Here is a 22,482-nt window from a genome sequence, read left to right on the forward strand (position 1 = left end):
TCGCGCTCTCGTGTCTGACATTGTTTCTCCCGTCTCCTTCTTCCAAGCTGGAAGCTGGAAACCGAAATCAGCCAAACAGGAAAGTTTATACAGTCCTAGTCTAGCCCTCACAACATCCACACTGCCGACATGTTTGCGGCATTCATAAAACGTTATGTCCGACGCTACGTTTGCAGCAAGCATTTTGTTACAAAGTCAAATATCCAAATGCCAGTTTAGCCTAACTATCTGTCTGTAAATTAAGCTAACACACGTAACGCCGAACATATCGTTAGCTTAGTGTCAGGATTTCACAGTCTTCCTATTCTTCCTGCTGATTCCTCACGTCTGTTTTTCGGATCGGCAGCTTATAAAAACGTAAGTTATGGGTTCTTTACATTGTTGGACGTGAATATCACCACACAGCAGGAGTCTACCGTCACGCAAATACAAGTCAATGGAGAGCGGGGAATTCTTTTCCCCCACGGTGGAGGCGGGACTTAAAAGCGCCCTGTCTCCGTTTTGCCCATTCCACTTTCCAGCGGCTGGACTTCAGCCAGGAGCAGGCTGGCGAGTGGAACAGCCCGGCTCTCTTACATCTCTTCCCCCGGGCGGTCACACCGCCCTCGGTGGCGCCTGGTCCGGCTGGGCGCAGAATGTCGTGGGCAGTATGTATGTGGGATTGAGTCAAAATAAACTACAGTGCCCACGTTCATTCACAGAAAGGAACACGTCACCCAGGCAACAGTGTGGCTCATTTACGGGTTTTAAATGGTTTTGGACAAACAACGGCGCCTAATGGCACAGAGAAATAAGATATACTCTAAAGCAGGCTTTGGATAAACAGACAACCATTCTTAATAGGCACAATTTTTCATAGGACTTGTTAACAGTAAGTAAGTATGTTATTTCGGTCTAAATGCGTTCAACAAAGTGTACAGATAAAACCTTTGAAGGTATTTGTTGCTCTAATACAGAAATTATCTGTTATGTGTAGTCAATACATTGCCTTAGACTGCAATCTCTAGCTAATAGTACTTAGGTAACATTTTAAACAAAAGAAAATGTTCTCACGTGATGTGCTTGTTTAAAGGTTTGGATACTTTACAACACATTTCAAAAGCCAAAATAAGTAAAGGGGACTGCAGTATACAGGAGACGTGTCATACTTACCTCCACTTTAAACTACTCTTAAGTGTGGCCATGTGCAGGTTGTTTGATTCTTTAACAAGCAGAGGGAACATTATCATCAGAGGGGCGTTGTTCACACACCCACATCTTAGAACACACACACACACACACACACACACAGATAACTAGCTGGTTTCCACAACAACAGGCAGCCACCTGTCTGCCAGCTCCCTTTCTCTCCCATTTTCTCTCGCTCTCTCTCATTTTGTCTATCCCTTCATCTAATCCCTTTGTCATCTCCGTCTCGTCTTCCTCCCACTCTCGCTTCCACAGTCCATCGAGACACAACGTGTTTTTCTGATGTCAGTTGTTGTGTATGTGCGTGCCCCAATAGCAACTGTCCTTCATTTCCTTCTCTTCGTCAGTGCTTCTATCTTAAAATTGTGTAGCCTATAAGTTGCCACAATAACAACTGCAATGATGTGAGGAGAGACAAGGTGCATGGGTCAGACCAGACTAGAATATTGTTGAAAGTTCTGCTGAAAAAATGCTTGGACTTCCATCTTTTTTGTCTTGGTTTTTTTTTAAGAAAGAGGGCAATGAAAAATGTGATATGACAAAATGATAAGACTTTGTTGATTTAATCTCCATCTGCAGCTTATGCTATATGTACAGTGTGTGTGTGTGTGTGTGTGTGTGTGTGTGTGTGTGCGTGCGTGCGTGTCTACCACTAGCGAGCGACATTCTGCCTCCGACTTCATTCTTCTAATACCTCGATATCGATACCGCAATGATATTGTAGTGTTGACTATTGGTGCTTTCACAAAATATTTACACAATGAGATTTTTGATAAATAATCATCAGTAATGTGGATGTAATGTCTAAGTGGGTAAAGGCAAATAATAGAACAGTTACAACAGTCTGGTAAGTTCAGAAAATGACTTTACACTTTTCACTTTACTGTAATGCAGCCTTTAAAACCAGGAAAAGACACCACTTATGCCATATTACGATATTCAAAATCTAAGACGATATCTAGTCTCATATCGCGATATCAATATAATATCGATATATTGCCCAGCTCTACGTTAGCTTCATTAGTCGTTTGAAAACGCTGTTTCCAGCATCTAAGACTGGGACCCACTAACATTTGTAGCTTATATTAGAGCAGACAAACACACCGTGTAATCCATTCCATATACTTTTGCTCATATTTTTGGTTTTGGAGAGGCAAAAAAAAAAAAACACTACCTTCCAAACTCTTTATATGCGAATTATCACTCTTACTACAGCCTCATGCACACCACTTTACCGTGCAGAGAAATCCAAAACTTGACAGGCCTGCTGTACCTAGTTACGGTTGCTAAGCGATTAGAAAATCACTGCCAGGGGTGGGGTTAAGCAAATGGTCAACTGATAATTAATGGAAGTCACTCAGAATCTGACAAAAATGAAGAGAAAAAAAATAATAACTGAATAGCGTTGTTATGAGGACCATGGAGCAGCTTCTCCTTTGAAAGCTGAGTGAAAACAGCTTGATGCTTCATACAGCAGTGACAACGGGCAGTCTATTTCAAGCCTGCTGTCATTGTGTGTGTGTGTGTGTGTGTGTGTGTGTGTGTGTGTGTGTGTGTGTGTGTGTGTGTGTGTCACAAGGCCCTTGCGGAATGTGTTGAGAGCAAGGCAAAACACCGGGTTGCCACAGCAACTGGCCAAGGCCAGGGAAACAGATGTGGGGGGGGGGGTGTTATCAGAAGACGAGGTGAGAGCAAGCTAAGGGGGGAAAAAGATGGAAGGACAGGTGGAGTTGAATATTTGTGACTAATATAGTGTATTATACAGAGAGAGAGAGAAAAATAACAAGAGAAAGCAAGTCAAAATGGCAGTAAGGTGTAAAGAGTGAGGGTTAACTTATATAAACTTATATATTAACTTAATACTGAAGCCACTTTTTCTAAACTCTTCTCAAAGTCTGCATTACCCAACAGTTGATCTCACACGCAAAGCTCACTCACACCGACAAAACACTTCATACGTGTCTCAAAATAGGCTTGTTTGACCAAAACACTGGCAACACCACTCACTCAGAAAAGCGGACATGGTCACGTAGAACACACTGACCTAAAAACAACACGAGCAATACTGTAATTACAAAAGAAAAAAACATCAACAACATGTAGGTTATAGTATAATCACTCATACTGTGCTGTACCCCCCAAAGAGGTTTTAGCCAGCCCCAAAGGAAAATCACTCGCACCATAATGATGAGAATTGAGAATCAAAATAGTGTGTTAAAGAGCAAAACAACCGTTAAACAAGCAGAACATAAACTTGAATATCTCCAGAGTCGGGCTGTGTCATACTCTCCAGAGGATTAATTTAAGGTGCTCATATTATGCTCATTTTCAGGTTCATAATTGTATTTAGAGGTTGTACCAGAATAGGTTTACATGGTTTAAGTTTGAAAAAACACCATATTTTTGTCGTACTACACATTGCTGCAGCTCCTCTTTTCACCCTGTGTGTTGAGCTCTCTGTTTTAGCTACAGAGTGAGGCATCGCACTTCTGTTCCATCTTTGTTGGGAGTCGCACATGCGCAGTAGCTAGGTAAGGACTGCTAGCCAGTCAGAAGCAGAGTATGAGGGCGTGCCATGCTAGCAGCTAGGCGAGCGTTATAACGTGTGTTACAAAGTGACGTATGTTTGTCACGGAAGTAAAGGCTGGACTACAATAGAGCTGTTTGGAGCAGTTTGTGAACAGTGTTTTCTGTTGGAGATGGTAAGTCCCTTTGGGGTGGACTTTGGGCTTTTTTCACTTTGTAAACCTATTACATGCACAAATAAGATATATAACACAATTAAAGGAAAGGGAAAAAGCCAAAAAGCATAATATGAGCACTTGAATTCTTTTTTTTTTTTTTTTTTTAAATCAAATTGTCAGAAATAACAGAAAAATGCATAGATTTCTGTCAAATAAGTTAACACAGACTCTTTGCCTTGACTGAACACAGACTGATCATGCTAACAGTCATGCGTAGTTACCCCAACAAAGGCCCATTCTGAGCCAGGAAAAACCCTTCTGCATTTGGCCACAAGTTCTCATCATCATCATCATCATCATCATCACATCTAATGTCATCTCTTTCAGCTGAAATTGCAATCAGCTGTTTGGAATGATTATTATTTCATTTTATTGTAAATATTGTGCTAAGATCTTCTACATTTTCATTTCAATATGGTTGCTGCCGAAATCCACAAAATGTTCCATCACTCTGTTCTGAATGTGTTTTTGACAGTTTTGAAAACAGTGTGTTAGCATTTGAACGATGTGCTGCAGACAGACATATAGTGTATTGCAGGTGGTGGTGGTGGTGGTGTATGAATGAGAAGAGAGTTCATGGATATTGGAAAATGTGGTGAATGGATGGATTTTGTGTGAAAGCAACGAAAAATGATTCACAGCTCGGTCCACTGTGTTTCGCCGACTGTGTGAAGAGTTCTGACAATATGATTTCAGTTCGGACCCATGCATGTTAGCAATCGGGAAAAAAGAGAAAAAAAAAAAACTGTAAAGAATGTGTTGAAAAAGGACTGATTGCAAAAGATCTATCTATATTTTTTAGGCCGGTTACACACTGGGTGCGTCGCGCGAGCGTGTCAGCTGCGTGGCATGTCCGTTTATATTTCGGTTCCTATGTTAACAGGTTAGAGCTTACGCACTGCCTGCGTGACACGCACGTCTCAGGCGCCGAAAACGCGTGTATGCTAGAAATAGAACCGACGCCTATTTTTCACGCGACACGCAAGCGTGTTGGAAGCATTTCCAGGCAAAACAGAACAGGAAAAGATGTTTATATGTCATTTTGACACTAATACATATTAATAAATGACATGTTGATGTTTGAAAGTATCTAGGTTTTGATATAAATGCAGATATAAATGTAATTTGGAGAAAAAAAAATCGATTTTCTAATATTGCACCTGTCAATACAGAACGAAATATTCTGTAGCCTATTTTGCCGTCAATACTGCCGACTTTGTCTTTGCTGTAATTAAATCAGTTTATATTTATGTTTAACATGGTATTGTCAACAGACAAGGCTAGCAGCAGCAGCAGCAGCGCCGCGTCAGGCACGTTTCTGGTGTGTAAAGACAGAAAAATCTACGAGGGCGCCACACAGCTGACACGCAACAGAAACGCCACGCGCACGCGGCGCAGCCAGTGTGTAACCAACCGGCCTTAGGTGTCAAATTTTAAGATATATATTCTTTATAGATGTAAGTAGAACATCTCAGTCATGTGGTTACTTTGAGGGGAAGTCAGATGTAGAGTGTAGTTTAAACACAGCATAGTCTGTTTCTTGTCCACTGTCACATTCTCTCCATTCTCTCCTAAATAATCTCCTTTCCTTTATCTTTCCCTCTCATGCTTTTTCACTTTTTTCATAAACTACGATATGTTTCTCGTCTTTTAACTTTTTTTCTTTTTAACAACTTTTATTTTGATTCATTAACTGCCGTGTTTTTTTTTTCGGTTTATTTACAGTGACTCATCAGAAGAGAGTTAACCTTGCCCACCAACTGACCTCCTAAGCCAAAAAACAGCGTTAAAGCCGGTTGCACAAAACGCCTTAAATGGTAACTTTGTTCTTTTTATTTCAACCTGGACCATATTTTCCCATGTTTTGTGTCTAAGTGACTGATCGGAACAACAATCTTTGAAACTGGTCCAGTGTAAAGCAAGACCGCTGCAGCTGGCAGTGGTGAAACAAGCTAGAATGTAAGTTAATGGGCAATTGCGCACCGTCAATGTACGTCCACTAAAAGTGCTTGTTTTGCCACTGACAGGCTCAGATTATTGTTCTAAGTGTCTGACAACATTATGGAAAGGATCCCTACAGAGATGGACCTTTTTGTAGAGTAAGATCCTTTTTGTTGAACATGAAAAAGCCCCGGAATTGCTATCGCCAAACCTGCCCAGACTCCATTTAAATAAACAGTAATTTTCGTAAAATACACTTCATTCAAAGTCAACAGAAACATATATAACTATTAGAAGCCGTGTTGGTTCGTCTTTCCGCTGTTCCAATAATCACCACTCTGGTTTGGTTGAAATAAACCCTTAATTCACCTATTTACCTGTGGAAATATGCTGGATCTATACAAAATGAAAGTATTGTTTATTTAAATGGAGTCTGGTGAGTTTGGCGATAGTGATTTCTGAGCTGTTTCTGGTTTAAAAAAAAGGATCTTACTCTTTAACAAAAAAGGTCTATCTCTGTAGGGATCCTTTCCATAATGTTGTTAGACATTTAGAATAACAATCTGAGTCTGTCGGGGACCAAAAACAGCACCTTTCGTGGACATAAATTGACGATTTGCATTTCCCCCTATATGATTACATTGCAGTATTCGCAGCTGCAATGGAACATAGAGACCAGGTTGAAGCAAAAAAAAACAACCCGAAATTAACCTTTAAGTTTTCTTGAGACATTTCCATCTGTGACGGTCTTGTTTCTGTGCTACATGTCAGTTGGGCTGTATGTTATCATACACTGCACACATTTGGTGATAGCATTTGAAAAATTAAGTGTAAATGTCGCGGTGTGTGAATGTGATTGTGATATGTGTCTGGTGGACGTGTTTGGAATGTGTGTGTGCGAGCACAGGGGGACGAGTGCTGACCTTCCGTTCTTTGTCTCCGTACTCCAGGCCCAGTGTATCCATGGCACGGACGATGGCAGCCAGAGATTGGATGGTGTTGCTGTAAACCACAGGCTTGTACTGCTTTACGTCGTCGCCAGAGAAACCGTCCTCATGGATGATCCTAAACACACACAAACGAATACGCATTAGTCAATGGGTCAATTAGGTTTGTCATTGCTTTTGTGCTATAAACTGAATACATACTCCTTATACAGGCATACACAGGAAACAAGAAAGCATAGATAGTCAGATTTAAGGAGAAAAAAATAACTGTGTACTAGGGTGAAGCTAATTCGTTTTTCTTCCTGTAATCAATAGTTACATAGATTGACAGAATTATAGATTAGGGGTGTTACAGTTCAGTTCATAGGGTGGCAGTAGCTCAGTTCGTAGGGAGTTGGGTTGGGAACCGGAGGGTCGCTGGTTCAAGTCCCCGTACGGACCGAAATACGGAGGTGGACTGGTAGCTGGAGAGGTGCCAGTTCACCTCCTGCCAAGGTGCCCTTGAGCAAGTCACCGAACCGCTCAGGGCGCCTGTTCAGCAGCCCATTAGTGCATGTAAAAGGACCTGAGCATGTGTGTGTGTGTGTAATTCAGGCCTGTGTGTAATAACAACAGAGTGTAAATTGTAATTTCCCCATTGGGGATCAATAAAGAGTATAAATTATTGTTATTATTAATTATACCCAGGTTTAGAAGTCACGGTCAGTGTTCGAGTTCAGTACAGCGGGAGAGAAAACAAATGTATGGGGTACTGTGAAGTACATACGTTCATTTCTTTTGCAGTCGGCAACAATCATTTTTCTGCTATATTAGTAGCTGACTGGGAACTTCCAGCTCTTCCAGCTCCCGCGTTTCATTTGCGCCCGCCATAATGTGACTGACTTGCACACCAATCAACTTGTGCTAACCTCAGCAAATGTTACTAACAGCGTAAACTTTCCAGGCAGAACTTGCACTTGTGAACTTTGGTCCTGCATAACGTGCATTCGTCTAAATACGTCTAAACGTTGGTGGGGTGGCAGTAGCTCAGTCCGTGGGGACTTGGGTTGGGAACCGGAGGGTCGCTGGTTCAAGTCCCAGTACGGACCAAAGTACAGAGTGTGGATTGGTAGCTGGAGAGATGCCAGTTCAACTCCTGGGCACTGCCAGGTGCTCTTGAGCAAGGCACCGTACCCCCCCCAACCGCTCAGGGCGCTGGTCCAGCACTGGCAGCCCACTCACTCTGACATCTCTCCATTTGTGCATGAATAGGTCCTGAGCATGTGTGTGTATTTCAGGCCTGTGTGTAGTGATTTCTAACAAACAGAATGTAAATTGTAATTTCCCCACTGGGGATCAATAAATTATAAATTATACTGTGTATTCTGTGACCCCTGTGCCGGTTCGTCACAAATTCAATAACCGTTAAGCCCAGATACAGATACCCTAGATTCTTTTATTTTTATTAAAAGTTATTCAAATTTTCTTCTGAGTATACCTAGGGGACAGCTATCTTTGCCTACTGGACCGTTGACTTTACTGTATTTAAAGTGCCTTTGGCGAAGCAATGTATTCTGTTCCAGTGGATTAAGGAGAAGCCTCCCTCAATTACACAATGGTGCAGAGAAACATTTAAAGTTTTTCCTATGGAACATCTTAGCGCTATTTTAAAGGGTACTAACAATGTTTTTTAATAATATACGGCAACCCCTTCTCGATTACCTTACTAGTGATATTTTTGGTCTATTGCAGAAAAGGGTGTTCGCACCTTGCCTTCACAAATAAGTCATAGATTGTTTAACTTCTTCCTTTGACATGACACTAATGCAAATAATAGCATATATGATATGACCCTAATGTGTCTTGATGTAACATGTACAATGTACATTATTACTTTGTTGTAATTTGGCAAGATCTGAGCTGTCTGGTTCTTTGTTAATGTAAAAATCAATAAAATATTTATTAAATGGTCCTATGACATGCTGCTTTTTGGATGCTTTTAAATAGGCCTTAGTGGTCCCCTAATACTGTATCTGAAGTCTCTTTTAAATAGGCCTTAGTGGTCCACTAATACTGTATTTGAAGTCTCTTTCCCAAAATTCAGCCTTGGTGCAGAATTACAGCCACTAGAGCCAGTCCCACAATGAGCTTTACTTAGGATGTGCCATTTCAGTGTCTGTAGCTTTAAATGCTATTGAGGAGGAGAGAGGGGGGGGGCAAGGTGGAGGGTGGGGGTGTGGCCTTGACCAACTGCCACTTTGCTTGTTTCCATGATGTCTCTCTCTTTCTCATGGGTGGGCCAAATTCTCTGGGCGGGCAAAGCAGAGAAAGAGGAGGTAACCTTGCTCCTTATGACCTCATAAAGGGAAGATTCCAGATCGGCCCATCTGAGCTTTCATTTTCTCAAAGGCAGAGCAGGATACCCAGGGCTCGGTTTACACCTATCGCCATTTCTAGCCACTGGGGGACCATAGGCAGGCTGGGGGAACTCATATTAATGTTAAAAAACCTCATAAAGTGACATTGTCATGCCATGGGACCTTTAAATATTTATTAAATAAAATATAGTTATTCAAATAAGATTATGTGGACATCAGACAGAGGTATTCCTGGGATATATCAGAAAGTTAGGTAAATAAGGGAGGGAGAAGGTTTCGGAAGAGTAGGGGTGAGGGGTTAGGCCCAGTTCAGACCTAAGATTCACTACGAGACGAAACCGTTTGAGAATGTCGCAGGGAAAGGTTGCAGCGGTCTGAACTAGCTCATCTCAGCTCGAATCGTTCAAAATCGTTCAAATTTTAATTGAACGATTAGCCTCACATTTTAAGTTACCCGAGCAGTTCTTATTACTAGTCCTACATTTTTTAACAAACAGAAGGCAGCAGGTCTATGTACTGTAATGACTCACAACTGAAATTCAGTGAGAACACCGATAGTATCATTAAGCGAGCAAACCAAAGAATATACCTACTGAGGAAGCTTAACTCTTTGGGGTCTGTAAAAGAATTTTATGCACATTTTATCAAGCTTTCATTGAGAGCCTATTAACATTTTTTCATCTTTTATATGTTGGTTTAATGGACTAACCGTAAAAGACAAAAAGAGCTTGAACGACATTGTTAAGGTATGCTCAAAAATTACTGGTACCCAGTTAAAAGATCTCTGTTCTCTCAGGAAAACACAAGTTGTCCAGAAAGCAGACAGAATAATGTGCCAACCTGATCATGTCCTCGGTAATGGATTTGTTATCATGCAGTCAGGTCGGCGGTACTATGTGCCAATATGGAAAACTAACCGCTATGCCAACTCATTCATTCCCTCTGCTATAAGACTGTTAAATGAAAACACATAATTATAACTAAATTTTTTCTTGCACTCCGTTGCTCTGTTTCGTCACTGGCAGGTGTGTGTGTGTGTGTGAGAGTGTGTGTGTGTGTGTGTGTGTGTGTGTGTGTGTGTGTGTGTGTGTGTGTGTGTGTGTGTGTGTGTGTGTTGGGTGTGTGTAATGATTGGGTCGTGTAAACGTGTGGATGTTACGGGAGAGAGAGAGAAGCTTCTGTATACAGGGGGATGTATGACTGCTGCAGTACTATTTATTTATTTATTGTCTATTGCATGTTGTTTTTTGTTTTTTTTTGTTGTTTTGTAGCATTGCATTGTATAGATTGCGTGCTAATGCACTTTTTAACGCATTTTTTAAGTTAGTTTAACCCTTAATGGATGGGTTGGCTGTAAAACTGAATTGCCCCTTTGGGGATTAATAAAGTTATCTGAATCTAAAACCAGTAGGCTCAGCTGACATTTAGGCACACTTTTAGCATCAGCCCATCCTGCTGTTTTAAATGTCATGTTGTCTTTGACTGCAGCTAACACAAGGGCAAACCGACAGACAGACTCAACGACAGTTAGACAGTTACCCAGGCAGACAGACTGGCAGAAGGGAAAGTACAGATGGACGAATCAGACAAAGTCAAACAGAAAGAGTTGACAGAGAAATGGGCAGCCAAGAACAACAGACAGGACACCGGAAAACAATCGCCTGATACAGACAGACAGATACAGGTTGGAGAGACATTGTGCGGCAATTAAGACAGACAACATCCCCACACACGGGGGGGGGGGGGGGGGGAACAGTGGGGCAGTGGGGGAACAAGACACCGTGCAGAAAGGGCAGATAGTTTAAAGCAGTTTTAAGTGTAAATAATTACACAATTATTAAATAAATAGTTTAAAAAGGAGAAATATTTTAAAATCTAGTATACTTTTTTGTATTCAAATAAACCACTTTATAAATGTTGCCTTGTATCCCTTTTATTAAATAAAAACACATTATTTAATACATTTTCATTGCGCCCCTAAAGTTCTTCATGTGCTCCTAAATTCTTACAACTTAGGAGCACACAAACTCTTTGGGAAAAGCATGACCTCCTCCAGTGGTAGTGACTTAACAGACATCTTTTCAAATGAAAATGTTTCGAGACTTGGAATTTCAAACTTTTACATAGAAATGAACGTCGGTTACATTCAAGACCTTGCCAAACAAGTTCCCACCATGCTGATTAAGCCTGGCATCACTATCAGGGAAAGCAATCGTGTCGTTGTGGTCTGGTGGTGCCTTGGTCAGGGGCGCTGACAGGTAGGCTTGTGCCGATTGATGATCAGATCGCATTTCGACGATTAAAGGAATGATGGCCGATTGGTTTTTCCTACGCAGATATTAATGTGATTTTAACTAACTCAATATCAAAACTAAGATGTTATAAACGTTTCCTGTCTTTTTTCCATGAATCTGACATGTGATGGGCTACGCTTCTTTCGGAAGCCAGCCAGTCACCCAGCCTGCTGCCAGGGGACGGGAACTGCGTTACACCAGCTCACACTGATCAACGTTACCGGGGGCTAAGTTATAGCAGCTTACATTGACGATAGAGTTTCCCTCGCCACCAACATGGCAAATAAACATTATTACATGTAGGCATAAGGCATAAGATGTTATGTCCAATTACGTCTTTAATGTAGCCACCCTGTCAGACTGATCAGATCGCCGATTGAGTAAACATGTTGGGACGATTTGAAGATATTAGCGATCGCCCAAGCCTAGGATAGTGCTCCCGTCAGTGCCTCTGACCAAGGAAGGCACCACCAGACACAACAACTAACATACATGTTTTTGTTTGTGGGAGGAAACCGGATCACCCGGAGTAAACCCACACGGACACGTGGAGAAGATGCAAACTCCACACAGAAATGGGGATCCAACCCAGTATCTTCCTGCTATGAGGTGGCATTGCTAACCCGGAGTGCCCCTTCTAGTTATTTTTTGGCTGAGATGTTTCAGTCATGAAGACTTTTTTCTGACATGCTGCGGACTGCAGAGAGTTGGAAGAGATGGGTGGGATAAGGTCATAACCTAATTTGTTATGTGACTCATCGGTCATGTTGGTCATGGGGAGATCCAACTTTTCTTTAGAATTAAAGATTTTCTGTTTTGAGATGGTGGATGCCCCGGCGGCAAATGATTTGATGCCAGGAACCGGCAGTAACTTTTTGGCGATGGTGGGGAGACAGGCAGGAGTTGCTTTAAAGGTTAGCATCTTGGTGTGGACCTGTTTTTCTCTGGACTGCATGGGCAACACACTGGGGATGACTGGGACCGGGAAGGCACTTGGTTTGTGTTCAGGCACTTTGATTCCACTCTTCTTCAAGGCCTCACACAAGTCAAAGTTCCGCTTTTTTTCACTTAGGTACGACTTTGTGATGTTTGCTACCTTATCAAACAGTTTCCCATTCTCATTTTTTTGCTCTTCAACTACTGCTTGTAACATGTTACGCTGTCCCGTTAGTGCCATGACCTTTTTGCTTAGATCTCGGCTTACAAACTGGCACTTCTGCATCGATTCGAATCTCTCTGAAGACGGCAACCTTGACAGCCTCTGCTTCAGCTCCGCGTACTTCTTCTCCTTTGCACTTATTATGCGATCCTTCCTCTCCAGTTTATTAAGCGTGGCGTTCAGTGTGTCTTTTAATTCAAGATTCTTCTCATGCATATTGGCAATGGCAAGTGGCTTGTCCGTGCTCACTTTGATGCATATGTTCTGTGAATTGATGTTGAGGTCTGTGACCATCTCTTCCAGTTGTTTCTCAAGATCAGAATACATCTTCTCCATGACACATAACTTTTCTTTTTGGGTACCTTCCCTCCTGAGGATTACGCTTTTCTCACTGTGAAGTTTGTTTATCTCCTTCGTTAGATGCCTTATCTCGTCCTCGAGTTCACTTTTCTCCTTCTGAATGCCAGTATTCTTTATATAAAGTTTGCTTTTCTCCTCCTGGAGATTTTTTTTCTCCACCTGAAGTTTCCCATTCTCCTTCTGAAGTTTGCATATCTGTTGCTGGTGTTTCTTCCCCTTCAGCTCGAGGCAATGGATTTTCTGCGATATTTCTGACTTCTGACAGCTCAAAGTGTCTTCCGGGTCTTTGTTTTTCGGTCTCAACTGAAAGCGTTGTTTGTACGGCAACTGCTGCTTAATGAGGAAGTCTTTTTCTTTGGTCAGCTGGATCAGTTGCTCCTCCCGTTCATGGAAAAGTTTCTGCTCTTCCTTCCAGGTGTTAGAAAATCCTTTTCTTATGTTCAGCTGCTTCCTCAGTTCAATCACCTCCTTCTTTAAAGACTTGTGACTTTTTTCAATTAAACTGTAAGTGTTAACTTTTCGTTTAAGTTGATTATTTTCCTCTGCAATGGATTTCAACTTGTCCAGTTCCTTTGTGAGATATATCAGCAGATTCTCATTTGCTGCAGGTGAAATATTAGCTGCTATGTTTGTTGCATCCATCTTCTTCCTATCAAATCAATTACTGTAATTTTTCAACTGGACACTCTGGGGTTATGTTGAATCTCTCTGTAACAGCCTTCGTATACTGTGCGTCTGCTCATCACACTCTTGTCTGACCTGTATGCTGAAGATTCTACACTTAAATTCACATGCATAGTGATATCATCACATTCCGGAATGACAACAAAGTCTTTTGGCACGATTGCATCATCACATTCTGCTTTGATTTTACAGTGCTGAGTCATCTAACAGGAAATGACCTCATTTAGCTCCGCCCACAAAGCACTAGGGGAAGGGCAAATGGCTGTATGGCATGGTCGTTTAGCCACATGAATATATACACGTAGATACCGCCTCCGGCTTGTTACCTGCGTCTGTGCCGCCGCCATTTTGGGACGGACATCCGACCCGTTCTGACCATAAGGACTCATATGTGAACATTAGATAAAGTCAGGTTCAAAATTGTTCTTTCATTTTGTTGACATATTAGATTCAAAGGTTTTTACAGAGAGAATTTTGGATATCAAAGATGTTGTCATTTTGTCCAGTACGTACCGGTTGTTTCTGGTACCCAACCCTACTCTAAGCAAGAAAGCAAATAACTGTATTTCCCAAATTTCAAACTACTGTATTCTTTCAAAAAAAACACTCCACTGATTAAGCTTTGCACTGCTAACACTGTCTGACTTACAGTAAAGTGGACAGTGTTTTAATAAAAACGATAAAGATTGATGCAGGAGAACCAGACATATTGTTTGTTTATTCCATGCAATCTTCTTCCTTGTCTAAACTGGGAGCCTACATTCCCCACAATGCACCTTAACTGCAGACAGTTCGGACAGAGATTTGGGTGTTATTCTATTAGCGGCCAATGTAGCCTCAAGCAGAGATGAGAAGCGGGCTACAAAGGTTTGGAAAGCTGACTTCTTCCTAACTCCACGCCCCATTTATATTTCCAAAATTGCAGTCTTCAGACCCAACTGAAGCTGACTAAGTGGTGGGGTGGCTGACCAGGGGAAACGCAACGGCCCAACACAATTCCATTGGGAGAAACGTGCTGCAGCTTCAGAAACGATGCTAATTCAAAAACACACACAGAAATCCAGAACAAACAAGCTGCAGATGACAAAATGTGCTGCAGAAAGCCAAAACAAATACATTAACAGCAAAAAGCTGCAAATACAGAAACGATGCAGAGTAAAAAAAAAACGAAACAAAAAAAAACACAAACCCGAAAAACATGCCGCACTATACAGAAATAATGTAACAGATTTATTTTATTTTTTTTAAACTGGGCAAGTTTCTATCTCCTTAACTCCAGCGGTGTCCCTCCTTCTTCTATTGGCCTAATCAGCTCTTTTACATGAACTAAACGCTCTATACTGACAGTCGATCCACTTTTTGCAGTGATGCTTTCCCAGCTGCTGAATTTATTAATAAACTATAATCTTTTTGACCTTATAGCGCCCTATCAGTGCCAATTACTGCCTGTTTGTCTGCCCCCCAGTCGCATCTGGCCACAGTTTGCAATAGATTAATGACTTTTTTTGCATTTCATGTCTAAGTGTTCGATATATACTCTCTATGTAAATTTGCTATGTAGCCTTAGACCCAGATACACCTACTTAAATTCAGACCCCCTCTCCATCAGCTGACCATGTAGGCCTAATGTTAGGGCTATCCACGCCATAATAATAATAACAATAATAACGATGACAATTATGTGCGCATCAACACTGATGAACGATTGATGGCGCCAAGCACTTTGGCTACATAATACACTAATACAGTGGGCAAAGGATTACAATGGTCAATGGTAACATGCTACATATTTTTGAACTCGGGTACGGTTTATGAATCTAAAAATAAGGTTTATGTCTACTGGTGGACCTTCGTACTGCCGACAGAGGCACGCACAGAGCTCCAGAGGACCGGGGATCAGGGCGACCAGGCGGGGATCAGATATGTGCACAGCACCCATCACCGACAGAATATTAATGTTTAAAAATACAAAAACTGCCACAGCGCTATCTATAAAGCTGTAACCCCACCTAGAAAAGTCCTAAATGTCTCTGCAATGTCATCTAGGGGTGTGAATCTTCACTGGTCTCACGATTCGATTATGATTATCCTGTCAACAATTCGAATCGATTCGATATCCCGATGCGTCACGATGCGTCACCACCTCCATATTAATATATATTGCTACACATGGTTTTCATAGACAAATTCAAGCAGTTAGATACAGTATGAACTCCCCTTTTTATTGTATCTGCTCTTGAAAGAGACACTTCCTGAAAAAAAAGCAGCCACCGGAAAATCAACAAGCAACAACAGTAAGCAATAATCGATTATGGTCTGTCACGGCATCGTTGCAGAATCGCCTAAGTCCGCTTCGCGATGCATCGATGCAAAGATTGATTTCAACACTTAGTGGTTGCCGGCTTGGCAACCAGGCATCAGCTTTTGGTTGCCGAAATTGACAATAAGGTTGCCATGTTTTAAACTGCCTATATTTGGAGCAATTCATTTCAAATGTAACTATACCACACATTTTAATAATGAACAATGAGAGAATGGCTGGGAATATAATTTCCCATCCCCCTTAAATAGGGGCGCAATGATAACATCTTAATTATGACTGACACAGACACGTAGACACGTAGACACGTAGACACACACACACACAGCTTTGTCTCAAGCCATTCTTAGAAGTGTGTGTCATGACATCTGACAAACACGTGCCACCATACATTTGTACTGCATGCAAGTTACAGTGTGGCTTGTTTATGTGGTGCGAGTGTGTGCGTTTGTGGTCTGGAGGACAGCACGGTCCCGGCCAGTGTATTGTTTCAGATCAATCAGGCAGCCTTGCCAGTCCCATATAAATACACCAAGCTTCTGTTTACATCGGTGACTTTCACACGGAGGGCCCCAAGCACAGATCTATACACTGCAACTAGGACCAGGAATAAATGATTTATTCTTATCCATATGATTTGCACATCAACTAAGATGTACATGGATGCATGTATAGCATATGCATCACAGCAGAAAACAGATGTACATCTTTTAGTAGTTCTGTTTGTGATAACGCATGACTTTTAATGTTTAATCTCATCTCTCGCTCGTGGGGGCAATTTAAGGATTTTTTTTCTGCTAAATAAAGGCAATCATATTTCACGGGGGGCTGGTGCCACCCCGTGCCACCCTTCTAGCCCCGCCCCTGCTCACTCGGGCTTGATGACTTGCCAAACAGACCCTTTTTCATCTTCCCTTTCACCAGAGGTGAAACGAGGACAAACTCTTAATTGTATTCTGCACTCTCTGCAAAAACAGCGTGTTGAGCTGCAGATGCCAAGAAAGAGGGTGATGAATGTTTAACAGTTATAGGAAACACCAACCATTAAGAACCTAAAAAGTAGAATCTGTCTCCTGAAACCACTGATCCCAGAACAACATCATCAAAAACAGGATATTTACACCAACATCTGCGAGCAATTTCTAGAACAACAGTGTTGGACTGGAAAGATGAGCAATATACATTTGTGAGATGTTTATCTCAAGCAGACTCCACTAGTTAAGTTAACTAAATAGAAGTTAGTGTGGGCGGCGGTTAATGGAAGAACACAGCAGAATTATTACTGTCTGCCTAGAAAGTTAATATTATTATCGGTATTAACCCAGGAAGAGCAAGAAAGTGTGTGTGTGTGTGTGTGTGTGTGTGTGTGTGTGTGTATGTGTGTGTGGGCCTGCTGACGTGAGCTTTCATGCATGAGGACCTTTTCTCATTACCAACTCTCCAAGCCCTTCTGTCAGCAAAGACAGAACACCGTGTGTGTGTGTGTGTGTGTGTGTGTGTGTGTGTGTGTGTAATTTCCCCAAGCTTTGGCACAATCTGCACAGTGACCTGAAACATAGTTTAGTTTCACACCGAGCCAGACAGATGGACAGAGAGAAAGACATATGGACAATTTAACCATGATATTATTACACAATTTGGCTGCCATTTTGGAAGTATTGCAGGTGTTAAAAAGTGTAATGAGGTGTTAAAAAGTGTAATGACAGTAAGCAATCAATAATCACATTAAATGATCGGTATTTGTGGTGTTCAACTGTAAATATATTCTGAAAATTGGTATTCACTACATTTTGTATGACAAACGTTGTTATTTATGTGTGAGTGAATGTGAAAACTGTGAGCCAGAGCCAGACATTTTCTACAGGGAACAGGGAATGCCCCAGTGTATGTCACCTCCAATTCAACTTCACAAATAGACAACAAAATGTCTGAGCCCAGAGGGAAAATATGGCATTTTAAAAGTAGCCTACATTTACGGTAGCTAGCTAACGGTAGACTACAGAGAAAGAGCGAAATTTTTACGTCCGTTTCGGAGCGACAGAGGGAAAATATTTCAGTCGACACTTGAAGTGGAACCGAAATGAGGAACCGAAATTTGCGTTCTATTCCGGTCCGATTCCTACCGGTTGCGTAGGAACCGGATCCATAGTGGAATCGGGTTTCTGTACCCAACCCTACTTTGTACTGTGAAAAATTACCAATAAGGGCTTCTAAACCAAATGCTACCCAACCGGACATGTCCCAGCTGTAAAGTGCCCCATTAATTGGGGAGAAATTACCAACATTGGCCGCCAAGATTAGCATTAGCATGCAGCCACTAAATAGTTAGCAGTAGGCCTTTGTCAGCTTGCAGTGGAATGGAGCAGCTAAAGGCTTCTGAACCAAATACTACCCAATCGGGTATTTGGGGTGTGACGAGAAACTCAGCTCACGAGACAAGACGAGACATGAGATTGGGTTCACCAGGATGAGACGGGATTTTAACACTATTTTAAAGAAAACTTAATGAAATATTACTGGAAATTTTTTGTGGAAGGTTTTGCCACAAACTCAGATGGTTTCGAACCTCTTCAGACCTAATAACTGTCGTCCCTCCCTCCTCCCAAACCCGTCCCTACAATCTATTAATCAAAAAATTATTCATTTCATGACCATTTTTAATTGCTCTTTAATGTCTTATGTAAAGCACTCTGAATTGCCATTTTGCTGAAAGGTGCTATAGGTGCTTTAGAGTTGCCTTGCCTTACAACCTCAGCCTGTCAGTCTGGGCACCAGGGCATAGGAATGCTTGTGTCTTGTGCCTATCAGTCAGTCACCAGGGCAAGAGACAGATAGATAGTCTAGGAAGTTAAACAAACTCACGGCGATCTCGCTATTATATTGTTTTGCAGCAAACGCTGTCTGCGTGAAGTTTAAAAAAGTGTAACCACACTTTTGTCCGCTTTACTGGCACTTCCGTGTCTCACTGTGACTTGAACAAACTCGAGAGGAGGCGTTACTTTCGCTCCGTCTGCAGCGCAGCTCTGTGCGTGTGTGCATCGGAGCTGAGCCCCGCTCTCTAGGACAGAGAAGCTTGCGCTTACGCGCTCTCAGCTACCGAAATTTGGCACCGATTGATTTAACGTGAATTAGTTCTCAGTAGTAACGATGTAATTATGCTCTTGTGTACTGATATCGCGAGACAACTTTTAAAGGTCCCATGACAAGGTGCTCTTTGGATGCTTTTATATAGACCTTAGTGGTCCCCTAATACTGTATCTGAAGTCTCTTTCCCGAAATTCAGCCATGGTGCAGAATTACAGCCACTAGAGCCAGTCCCACAATGAGCTTTCCTTAGGATGTGCCATTTCTGTGTCTGTAGTTATTGAGGAGGAGAGGGGGGGGGGGCAAGGTGGAGAGTGGGGGTGTGGCCTTGACCAACTGCCACTTTGCTCGTTTGAAAGCCATGATGTCTCTCTCTCATGGGTGGGCCTAATTCTCTGGGCGGGCAAAGCAGAGAAAGGGGAGGTAACCTTGCTCCTTATGACCTCATAAGGAGGAGATTCCAGATCGGCCCATCTGAGCTTTCATTTTCTCAAAAGGCAGAGCAGGATACCCAGGGCTTGGTTTACACCTATCGCCATTTCTAGCCACTGGGGGACCATAGGCAGGCTGGGGGAACTCATATTAATGTTAAAAAACCTCATAAAGTGAAAATTTCATGCCATGGGACCTTTACCTCTACGAATGTTTTTATCTCACGAGGTCTCGTCACACCTCTACCGGACATGTTTCAGCAGTAACGCGACCCAAAATTGGGGAGAAATTAACAACACTGGCAGCCAAGATGACATATGATACTGCCGTTAGCACGTAGCTACATGCAACAATGTTAAAAAACAATCCCATAGTTTCTGCCTACCTGGAGCCATGGATGTAAGAGAAGGCCTGGAGCAGATGACCAATCCCATGTCCCATAGAAGACAGTTTTCTTCTACTCTCGGCTTGGTGTCACGTAACGCCGAGCCGAGAGTAGAAAAAACTGTTCGAAACTGTTTGAAATCTGAATGTTTTAGCTCACAGGGATTCCTCTGAAATACGTTTAACTCATTATTTTTGGCCACGGTTATATATTAAAAATCAGACATTATACCATTACAGATATGACAGAAAATACGGAAAAGCATAATATGTCACCTTTAAGTAAGGGAACTTGATAAATGTGGGAGGGGGGGGGTTTAAACCATGAGGCTAAGAAAGACAGGATTGTCTGTTCAGCAATGCAGCTGCCTTTAAAGGGGTTGGAATGATATACATCTCAGAAGATATTAGCATCAGCATCTGCGAGCTAAACCAGCCACCCTGATTGGCCAGTTTATAGGCAGCCTGGCTCTACGGATGTACATTGTTGGAATAAAGCCTGACATCTGGTGAGTGATCCCTCCCCTCTCGCTATCTCCGCTATCGGGGCTAGGCGCCGCCCAGGGCGGTTGAGAATGGTTTAAAGAAGTACAAAATGTTTCCTCTATTCCAGAATAGATATGTGATGTAGCCATACCATACTCCATCGCTGACACAGCGCTGCGGACATGGATCTGGCAATGCGAGACTGTGTTATTCACCAACAAATTGCATTTGCAATACAGAATTATACAGTATATATTAGGGCTGGATGATTAATCGAAAAATAATCGTAACCGAAATTCAGAGCCTATAACCGACGTAATTTTACCAAGTCGGTTATTTCGGTCTTTTAATCCTATTAATATATCCGCGGCCGCCCACTGTGTGTTACTGTACTTTACCCTTAAAACATATTACGGCCGCCGCGTGTGTAGTCACGTGACTCCGCCCTGTCCAGTCTGCGACCATAGGTTCTTTCCGATCGGATAGTACTTGTACTTTTTAGAGGAAAAGTACACTTCTAAGCAGTTCTAAGAACTACTCTCCCCAAAATCTTTTTTCCCGTTTGCGTTCCCACTGGCCAAGTGGCCATAGGGACTGGTAGGAGGGGTAAGGGAGTGACGCAAGCATGGCAATGGTCTTTATAGCATCGTCACTAGACCTTAGCGCCACATACAACAACAACAAATGATGCTAATACTTGTGCACTTTTCCTATATTAAATGCACGTCCATTCTCGTAGTAATTCACGTAATGTTTTGCTCAACACTGACGGGGCTTTATTATACTAGGAACAGACCCCGCCTCTGCCTGCAGCGCTGTGGACATGTGTGTGTGTGTGTGTCAAGGTTATAATCGTTAACGAAAACGAACGAAATAACGAAAACTAGGTGGGAAAAAACATTGTCGTTAACTCAAATAAAAATAAAAACGAGGCATTACAAAAAAACGATAACTAAACTAAAACTGTAATGTCTGTTTGCAAAACTAACTAAAATAAAATAAAATTATCGAGTAAATGTCCTTAGTTTTCATCTTTGTCGATCTTTCATAGAGCAAATAACGTTATATCTCTCCGACCATGACATTTCCCGTAGACATGTATAGTTTCCGACTGGGAATCCAGAAATTCCGACATTCCACGTCAAATTGAACACAACATGTCCGTGGCTCCGTGCCTCTCGCCTGGCATCATAGCGGTACCGAAAGTCGGAAGAAAGCGGCACCTATTTGATTATGACTGTGTCAGATAAAAGCGCCTTGCAGTGGAAGGTGGTAAAATATGTGGACAATTTATTACAGGGAAAAATCACACGAATTTGAAAGTACATTTGAGAAGCGCACACAAGCTAGGAGGCTAACTTAGCTATACCTTAACAAGGTAAAGGAGAAGGCAAAGCCCCCTTTCCCCGAAACAGAAGCTAACCCCGGTAACGTTACGGGCATGGATGTATGGGTACAGGGTATTGATGTATGGATACAGGGCATGGATGTATGGATACAGGACGGAGACAACAGCAGGAGAGAGAACACTGTAGGAGGGCTTTCACCGGCGACCCGATAGCTGCTGGTTAGTAAATACGCAGGAACACCAAAAGCGAGAGGAAGCGTGGGTTAATATGTGGATTAATACTGGGATGTCTACACAACTGTGTGAGTCGATTGACTTCAAAACGTTCGCCACTTTACTCGAACCAAAGTTTAAAACACCTGTTCATGTATGTCTTCTTTAGTCTGTTAGCTATTTAGGTTTTTTCCCTGGAACACGTCACTTACACATTTTGCACATACTGCGTCTTGTGTAGACTGTTTACATATTTATGACCATATGTAGGCTACATTTTATGTACTGGTGTTATTGTTGAATACATTGTGAATACATATTTCTAAAATTGTATGATGTTTGAGTTATTATTACACAATACTTTTTCTGATCTTTTTGAATCCCCTGACAAATAACCCATATTACAAAAAAGACTAAAACTAATAAAAACTAAACTAAAACTAAGCATTTTCAAAAAATAAAAACTAAACTAAACTAGCAAACCCGCTTTAAAAACTAATTAAAACTAAACTGAATTTGAAAACAAAAAGTCAAAACGAAA

The 22,482-nt window shown here is 41.9% G+C and overlaps 1 protein-coding gene across 2 annotated transcripts in view; it reads right to left on the minus strand.

Moving 5' to 3' along the window:
* gnao1a (guanine nucleotide binding protein (G protein), alpha activating activity polypeptide O, a) overlaps positions 1-22,482 on the minus strand; it is a 130,264-nt gene that overhangs the window by 84,755 nt on the left and 23,027 nt on the right. For both annotated transcript variants that reach the window (XM_031294855.2, XM_031294856.2), the window contains exon 3: positions 6,797-6,938. In XM_031294855.2, the coding sequence (XP_031150715.1) occupies positions 6,797-6,938 (142 nt within the window). The remainder of the gene's footprint in view (positions 1-6,796; positions 6,939-22,482) is intronic.

The sequence above is a fragment of the Sander lucioperca genome, chromosome 7, assembly GCF_008315115.2.
Source record: "Sander lucioperca isolate FBNREF2018 chromosome 7, SLUC_FBN_1.2, whole genome shotgun sequence".
NCBI classification, from domain to species: Eukaryota; Metazoa; Chordata; class Actinopteri; order Perciformes; family Percidae; genus Sander; species Sander lucioperca.